This window comes from Pteropus medius, unplaced genomic scaffold, assembly GCF_902729225.1.
Source record: "Pteropus medius unplaced genomic scaffold, Ma_sr-lr_union100, whole genome shotgun sequence".
Classification (NCBI taxonomy): domain Eukaryota; kingdom Metazoa; phylum Chordata; class Mammalia; order Chiroptera; family Pteropodidae; genus Pteropus; species Pteropus medius.
Window position 1 is genome coordinate 820,829 of NW_024341893.1, and position 9,017 is coordinate 829,845.

Sequence of the window (9,017 nt, forward strand, 5' to 3'; positions counted from 1 at the left end):
GCAGGAGGCCCAGGGCCATGCTTTGGGGAGAGGTTTTCACTCTACTCTCTGCACCTGGGCTGCCCCAGTTTGCCAGTGAGATTCCACATCAGCCCCTGGAGGACTCCCATGGCCGCCCCCCCAGGGGTGTGCCCAGTGTGGGTATGAAAATTTGCCCAAAGAGAGGAAGCTGCCAGCAAGATGCTCCAGCCAGCCTGGCCTTTGGGGGATTCCTGTACTCACCCTCCACTGTCCCCCAGCCCCACGCAGTTTCCTGATGCCAGGCCCTTGCCACAGAGTGCCCTCTGCACACAGCAGGTTTCTCTGGCGAGTTCTAGTCATATACATTTGTCTAGTGAATACACTGAGACAGACTCTGTGCTGGGTACTGGGATACGGGACTGAGGGTGAGTGGATCCTGCCCTCGGGCAGAGCTGGTAAGCAGTCAGACTGAGGGTACGGTGGTCAGAGGCAGAGCCGGCCTGTCACAGGTCTGGGATCCAAGCTCATAGGACGTCATGGAAGAGGAGGGTCGCTAACTGGGGAGGCCAGGAAGCATCCTGGTAAAGAACACAAGAGGGCTGGGCTCTGAAGTGCGGGTAGGAGTTCGTGAACCCACAAAGGGCAGGTGTGTTTGGAAGGACAGTGAGGAAGAGGGGTTCCCAGTGTCCTGTGTTTCTGAAGCAAACCTGGGGAGCAACAGACTCTCATATGCTCATAACAGCTTCCCCCCCCCCTCAGCTTCAGCTAACTAGGACATTACACGCTGCAGACGCCGGGAGCACCGAGGCAGGCGATGTCCGCACATCTCAGGACTGAGTATGGCGACAACAGACGCAGTCGAAACCGGAACGTAAGGAGCCAGACTCTGTATGTATTTCTCTCTTCGCTCCACCTGGCCCCACCCCAGCCCCAGCCACCATCGGAAAAGGACCTGACCCTGAAGGCAACATTTCAGCCCTTTTCGTCATCGTGCTGAGTCTCCTGAGATGGGGAGAGAGAGAGAAAAAAATTTAATGATAATAACGATGACAACAAAAACTCCATAAAAGTAATAGCGTTTATATCGGGCTTACTGTGCGGCAGGCACCGTTCTAAGGCTTTCATTGGATGACAATGTCCACTTACAGCTCCCCGCCCCTTTTTCAGACACACTCATCCCAGGGCCTCTGCCTGGAATGTTTTCCCTCAGATGCCCGCCATGGTTCAATCCTTTCTTTCAAGTGTTTAAATATCACCTTTCCAATGAGGTCTTCCCTGAGCACTCAGTTTAAAATGGAAAAACCGCCATCGCTCCCCACACCCCTCCCCTGCTTTATTTTTCGTCTCTCCACTTATCTCCCTCTAAAACATCTTCACTGTCTGCGTCTTGTTCCTCGTCTGTCTCCCCCACTAGGGAGTTTGTATCTGTTTCGATCACTGCCGCATCATCCCCAGGGCCTAGAACAGTATCCAGCACATAGTAGATACTCAGCAAATACGTATTAAATAAAATGAAATCCAATGAGGTGAAAGCTGTTATACGTAGTTTCTGCTTTACAGAGGAGGAAACGGAGGCACAGAGAGGCGAAAACATTTACTTGCACCAGGTCACACAGCCAGTAAGTGACAGAGCTGGGATTCAAAGCCAAGCCGCACTAACGGAACTATTTCCCGTCCTCCAGATCTGTAATGTAGAAGAGGCTCGTCGTTCTAGCCCAGCCAACACTCTGCCCGCAATACACTTCCCACGTGGTTCAGGGGACTGCGCACTCCCCCCCCCCCCCCCTCTCGCTCCAGGAATGGGCTCAAGACTCAAGACAGGCCAATGAGAGCACTACATTCCCTTGGGCCTCAGTGATTGGTTCAGGGATGGACATGTGACCTAAACCAAGCCAATGAGAACCTTCTGTAGGATTTATGCCACAAGGGTGGCGGGGGGAGGGTCCCTGACATTAAAATCAGCCCAGGAAAAAAGCAGAACCCAGAGTGAGGAAGAGTCAGATTCCCAATGGCAACCTTTCCGTGACTGGATCCAGCCATGCCTGAAGCTATCAGCCTGTAGATTTTTACTCCCATGAGCCAAAAATTTTCCCTTAAACCAGTTTGAACGAGGTTTTCTGCTGCAATCAGAACAGTCCTGATTCCATTAATAACAGCTTCACTTATGGAAGAAGAGTTTTAGCAGGCCCTTACCTACAACACCTAATCTCACCCTGCTTCAGCCCTACGTGGCTGGTGGATCCAGGATCTGAAACTAAGTCTATGTGACCCTGGAAGCTGCATATGTAAGCGCTATCATGTTCTGCATATTGGCAGGTGTGAGAAACGGACCTCTCCACCGCTCCCGCGGGTTTTCTAAAAGATAGACCTACTAAGAGCCTGGCACATAGTGGGGATTCCAAAAATCCCATTTATAATTCTTTAAAAACAGCTACTATAACATGTGAACCTGTCTGGATCCTGATTCCACAAACCAAACATAAAAAAGTATTTTTGAGACACTTGGGTGGATGTTAGATGGTATTAAATCATTTTAAAAATTTTGGTGGGTGTGATAATGGCCTTGTATTTCTGTGTTTTAAATTTATTAGAAATGCATGTTGAAGCATTTACAGGTGAAATAACACGAGGTCTAGGATTTATTTTCAAATACTACAGAGCAAAAAAACCGGCGGCGAGGAAAATAGATGAATGAGACAAGAGAACATTGATAATAGTCGATCTGGGCAATGGGTACATGGAGTTCATTTTACTAGTCTCTCAACTAGCATGTCTAAAAGTTTCCACCAAAAAATATTCTAAAAATTATAGCCTCCATTTATAAAAATTCCAGAAAATACAGACTAATCTATGGTAACAGAAAGCAGATCAGTGGTGTCCTGGGACAGGGTAGCATCTGGGAGAAATTACAGACGTTTCCGAGGAAACTTTGGGGGCCGATGGGTTTGTTGTTCATTATCTTCATTTTGATGACGGTTACAGAGATTTGTTCACATGTCAAAAGTCATCGACTCGTATGCTTTAAACATGTACTGTTCCTTATACATCACTTACAACTCAATAAAGTTAAAAATAAATGTGAAAAAATAGATACACGACAAAGTATTAAATCAGTATCAGCTTGAAAAAAGTTTTTAAAATTATTTAATAAAAGATAAAATTCTAATAAATTTTTTTTAAAATAGCAACTTGCAAATGTATATATATATATATACAGAGTGGTTTCAAAAGTCCAGCATTGGTGGCGAATAAATTACTGTGCACGTGTTTCAATAGCTTAAAACAACATCAGTGATAGAACTTTCTGCAGTGCTGGATTCCATGCTGTGTATCTGCGCTGTCCAAAGAAGTAGCCACTCGTGACTATAGAGCACTTGACATGTGGCTGATGAGACTCATAACTGAATTTTTAATGTATTTTATTTTAATTAAATGGAAAAGCTACATACTGTTATTAAATAGCACTGCTTTACAACTAAAAGCTTAAAAAAATAAACCTAAAGCTCTCTTGAAAAAAAATTTATAACTGACATTCACTGAGCCCTGCTCTGAGCCGTGCCTGATTTAGTGTCTTACATGAAGCATCTCACAGAATCATCTCAACAGTCTCGTTTTACAGATGAAAAACTGAGGCTCAGAAAGGGTGTAGGTCAGCAGTCCCCAACCTTTTAGGCACCAGGGACCGGTGCTCCTATTAGAATCTAATGCCTGATGATCCGAGGTGGGGCTGAGGGGGTGATGCTAGCGCTGGGGAGCGGCTGCAAATACAAATGAAGCCTCACTAGCCCACCGCTCACCTCCTGCTGTGCGGCCGAGGTCCTAACAGGCCACAGAAAGATACCTGTCTGCGGCCCAGGGATTGGGACCCCCTGGTGTACATGACTCGTCTTGATTGTAATAGTGAGGGCTGGCTGAGCTGGGATTGGGGCTGGGGAGTGTTTGTCCTCCGCCCTGCCCACCCACACACCCACAGTCCAGCCTCCAACCCTCCCACTCCACCTCCCTCACCTCACCTCCAGCTCACCAGTTGCCTGCTACCTTTTCCTGATCTCATTGATAACGTTCACAATTTTCTGAAGCCTGGCCTCATCCACAAAGCCATCACCTCTCTGGGCACAGATGGGAAAAATCACAGACACATGTGTCTCCCACCTGCCCAGGATCCCAGCGTCACCCTCCCTCGCCTTCCGAGACCCTTGCTCAGAATCACCTTCTTCGAATGAATCAGTTTCCCATCCACAAGCACTTCGAACTCCCCAGTCCCCTCGGCAGATACCTCCTCCTCCTGGGGAGAGAAGTTTGGGGGTCAGGGGAGGCTAAGAGCTCCACTGCAAGCTCCTCGGGGGTCTCAGAGCTCTGACTACCCTCTCATTCCCCCAGACCACCAGCTCACTCACAAAGAGTAGACCATGTGGAAATTGCTGCTCCAGATTCTTTCTCAATAGAATGTACTGCGGGGAGGAGAAGGGATCATCAGATCACGGGATCACAGGATCACGGGGTCATGGGGTCACAGGGTCATGGGTGTTGCATGGAGGGGAAACAGGAATTCCTCCCAGACTTAATGGCCCACACTCCCCCCACCTCCAAAACCAAATCTACTCACCCGAAGGTTATAGCTTCAGAGGCCACTGGAGGCCGAGGGCAAAAGGAGGGAGGCAGAGCGAGACAGAAGGAAGACGCAGTATTAGCATGTCCCCACTGAGAAAGACAGCCGAGGCACCACCTCCTAAGCCCTCCCCAGCCACCTGATCTGAGGTTCCCCACCCTTTGTCCTCCATCAGGGCACTCCGCCTTTGAGTCCCTGGCCCAGCCTCGCCTGGGGACAAAAGCAGCAGATGGCTTTGCTTAGCACTCCATCCCCAGCACAGACATGGCCCATGGTGCAGGACACTCCAAAATGAATGAATGAATGAATGAATGAATGAATGAATGAACGAACGAACGAACGAACGAACGAACGAATGAATAATAGTCAATGAATGAAGCTGGGAGCCAGGAATCACCTTTGAGGGCAGAGCGGGAATTTGAACCCAGAACTCTCAAGCCCAAAAGAGAATGATAGGTGGAGCCAAATTTCCCACCTGGGAATACGGACTCCCTTCCCTCGCCCCATCTCAGTCCCCAAAGCCCCAGCACCTGTCCCTCCAGGCCTTTCCCCACGGACAGCCCCTCACCAGTAGATCACTCGAATCACGATCTTGTTGTCCACTTGCAAGTACTCGCTAGCGGATGCCAATGTGGTGGCCGACGAGACGGGCTCCTGAATGGGTGCGGGACTGGGTTCCGCAGTAGAACCCGTCAACTTGGTGGCCTCTGGATCAGCCCTCCGGATGGACGCCCGAGTGGGCCCCAGTAAATCAGTAGCCAATGGAGCGAGCGCAGAAAGGGGCTCTTGGGTGGGCCCGAACTCATTGGCGACTGATGGGACGTGCTTCACACTCGGCGTAGGCGCGGGATCCTTATCAGGCGACAACGCGGGCTCCGGAACGGGCTCTGGGGGCGGACTCGGGAAGAATTCCAAGCCGGGGACCGCGGCCGGGACCACGGCCGGGACCGCGGGAGGGGTGGGAGGTGGGATCGGGGTTGGGGTCGAGACCGGAGCTAGGGTCCGGACCGGGATCGAGGTCCGAACAGGAGTCGGGGTCCGGAGAGGAGTCGGGGTCCGGACAGGATTCGCGGCCCGGACAGGATTCGCGGCCCGGAATGGAATCTGTGTCCGGACCGGGGTCGGGGTCCGGATCGGGGTCGGGGTCCGGACCGGAGTCAGGGTCCGCACCGGGGTCGGGACCCGGGCCGGGGTGGAGGCCGGGACCGGGGTCGGGGTCCGGACTGGAGTCGGGGTCCGGATGAGGGTCGGGGCCCGGACCGGGGTCGAGGGCCTGACCGGAGCCGAAGCCCGAACCAAGGCCGAGGTCCCGGGCAGGGACGGGGCTGAGGCCCGCGCCTTGTTGTTCATAGGGTCGGGGGGACCCGGGGACACCCGGGCTGGGATCCCGCCCGCCCTCCTTCCTTCCTTGGGCCGCTAGAGCCTCGCCGGCACCAGGGTTCTAAAATGGGACGAGACCACAAGGGGGCACTGTTACACCGTGTTCCACTCGCGGCGTAGGTTCTGGGCAGGACCTCTCGATCTCGCCTAATAATTTCCATCTCCTTAACCCCCACCACTACGAACACAAGAATTGCGCCTGTGTTCCCCACCTTGTCGCTAACATTCATGCGTTCAGTATATGTTTATACGTTTATCGCGTGCACGGTCCCGCACTGGGTGATTCTGGGGACAGAAAGCAATCAAGAAAGCCTTGGTCCAGTGACCAGGCTCCTGCTCCAGTAGGGAAGATATATCGATCACAAAACAATGACAGCCTAGTGTGGTCAGGGCTGGGGCGGGGGACGCACACGCAAAGGGGTCAGAGACGTCGTGGGGAAAATTCAGGGGCTTTGGGATCCCAAAAGAGATGCTAGGACTAGTATGGGGCAATCAGAGAGAGTTCCCTAGAAGAGAACTGAGAGACCTGGAGAAAAATAATAACAATGATAACAGATTTTTCATTTATATAGCGCTAAGGGCTACAGTACACATGTCCTCAGCTAGTAAATGGCAGAGCCAGGATTCAAATGAAGCGGTCAGGCTCCAGAGTCCCAGCATAGAACTACTCTGGCAAGACTGTCACACTGATCTCCTGCAGGGTGGCATCTTGTCTTGTTCCCTGCTGAATCCCCAGATCCTAGAACAAGGCCTGGCACACAGTAGGTTGTCGGAAGCCAGCCGACCAAGTCAAACCGGGTACCTGAATGGGGGAGCGGGGACTGAGAAAAAAGAGAAGACAGACAGGGTGCAGGAGGGAGAGCAGATCTCACAACTGTCTCTCCGAGTTTATTTCTTAACCTCCTTTTAAACACAATCTGTTCCTTTGTGTATCCCAAAATAACATAATAAAAGTAACATCCTGAAGATCCAGGTACAATTGACACTTCCTTTGACACTCCCTTCGACACTCCCTTAGGCTATACTTAATCTTCTTCTTCCTGGAATTCCACAGAACCAGCCTTTTTTTTATGCAAGCAGGCCTCCCGAGACAATCCATGCACTCTTTTGAATTTGGGGAGCTTTAGCTCCCTACAGTAGGTGCCCAACAAATATTTGTCTTCTTATTTTGAAATATTTTAACAATCCCAAGAAGTGGAGGAAAGTGGTACAGAGAACCCCTTCCACAGATACATAACTAAAAACATCTTATGTAACCATGGCATGTAAAACCTTATGTAAAACCAGGATGTTGACATTGGTCCCATATCTTTTGATCAGGTACAGACCTTATTCAGATTCATGGAAGCGTTTACAACAGTCCTGAGCCGCTGTGCTTCCCCAGCTCTGAGTCTTCCTGTGTTAATCCTTGGGCCTGGGTCTCAAAAACCAGGAAGATCAGGAAGGACATCCACTCTGTGTGATGCTAAGCAAATCTCTACCCCTCCCTGGGTTTCAGTTTGCCACTCTGTGAATTAGGCTTTCCTCTTCTAGATAATATTGAAAACTAACGCACACTGAGCACGTATTATGTGCTAGCCTCTGTTTATAAAATGCTTTGCACTAATTATTTAATACAATTTTCTGAAATAGATTCTATTAGCATTCTCATTTTACCAGTAAGGCATTAAGACACATAGAGGTGAAATGACTTGTCCATGTAAGTGGCAGAATCTAGATCTAAACCCAGGCAGTCTGATTTCCGTGCATTTGTATATTTTTTGTTTGAGCGATCATTTAGGTCACTTTATGTGCTGTTATCATTGTGCTAAATGCAATAAGTTTTGGCTCCAAGGATTTAAAGCTTGGCCGGAAGAGGAAAAAGTTACAAGTTGCCCCTTGGTGTGGAATGCCTTCTACCTTAGTCCTTTGGGGCTCTGCTTCCTTTCACCTGTAAGGTGAAGGATTTGGATCAGAATAACTTTTCCTTCGCTGCCAGCTCTGATAATCTTAGTCTTCCGACCGGAAGCTGCTATCTTAGGCTAAGCCTGCAGCAGCCCGAGGCAAGGTCACCAAGCAGGGCCTGCTGACTTGGGTAAGGGATCCTTCTCTTATGATGGGGAATCAGAGAGCTTCAGTCATACTCTCTGATAATACAGCCAGCTCTGGGTCTGTAATGACTAATGGATGTATACAGTGATGGTGCCGAGACTCTGCCATATGTGAGGTACCCTTTAGACCAGGAAATACATCAAAGGGGGAATCCATAGGACTCAACTGCCTGCCTTCAGTTTGTATGCAGTCATTAATTAAAAAAAAGCATTGCTGGTTCTCCACATCAAGTATTTATTCAATATATGGTATCTGTCGACTGAATTGAAGGAATACGCAGATCTCTTGGGTGATGTTCTAATGAAAGCACTCCTTCATTTGTTTGTGTTTGCTATATTCCACTTGTTATTTTTCTCTCTGTTCTTTCTTCTCCAGTTCCCATGATTTTGCTCGTTTCCAAAAGTCCTCGGGCATGGTCCCAGCCTACTGCCTGCTAGACGATATGGGGAAGAACAATTGGCAGAAATTGACAGATGTAGGCTTGTTATTTTCTCAGTGGTAGAAGTAATATTAAATGTGTAAATAACTGCCTTAAAATATTCCCACTGTGCTAGGTCTTACTTAGATTTGTTCCACCTTACTTGGAAGGAAATTTCAGGACCTGTAGAGAAAGAAACAAGTCGGTGTTTGCGCTTCACCTTAATTCCACATCCAAAGCAGTGCCAACAACATTCAGTCACTGGCAGTCCTGCGTGCGTCCTACCACTTGCCAAGGGCTGGATTCTTCAATTGTCTGAATGACATCCATGACTCATTTATTAGTTTTTTCAGTAAATTGACATCAAGACAGGGGGGGGTGCCTGTGTCCAACAGCCTGGATGGTTTTTCTCCAAAGGAGGAAGGCACTCCAGTGTTGAAGACTGATTGCAAAAGAGGCCCCAATTCCCCACCCCTCCCCCACCCATGACTTTGGAATGTGACTCTCCCATCAAGAGGTGGAGTCTGTTTCCTCACTCCAAGACTCTGGGCTGGCTTT

The 9,017-nt window shown here is 49.4% G+C and overlaps 1 protein-coding gene across 4 annotated transcripts; it reads right to left on the bottom strand.

Moving 5' to 3' along the window:
- Positions 1–833: 833 nt before the first annotated feature.
- Positions 834–6,073, bottom strand: SELENOV (selenoprotein V). Of its 4 annotated transcripts, none has more exons than XM_039854188.1 (6): positions 5,139–6,073; positions 4,568–4,592; positions 4,359–4,412; positions 4,172–4,246; positions 3,975–4,070; positions 834–963 (listed from the first exon to the last, which is right to left on the bottom strand). In XM_039854188.1, exons 1-5 carry the CDS (start codon positions 5,918–5,920, stop codon positions 3,996–3,998), a joined length of 1,011 nt encoding a protein of 336 aa, XP_039710122.1. In that variant the 5' UTR covers positions 5,921–6,073; the 3' UTR covers positions 834–963; positions 3,975–3,995. The 4 variants fall into 4 exon arrangements, with proteins under 4 accessions (XP_039710122.1, XP_039710148.1, XP_039710138.1 ...); XM_039854204.1 differs by having other exon boundaries at positions 914–963; positions 3,986–4,070; XM_039854196.1 differs by lacking the exon at positions 834–963 and adding an exon at positions 3,155–3,298.
- Positions 6,074–9,017: the final 2,944 nt, after the last annotated feature.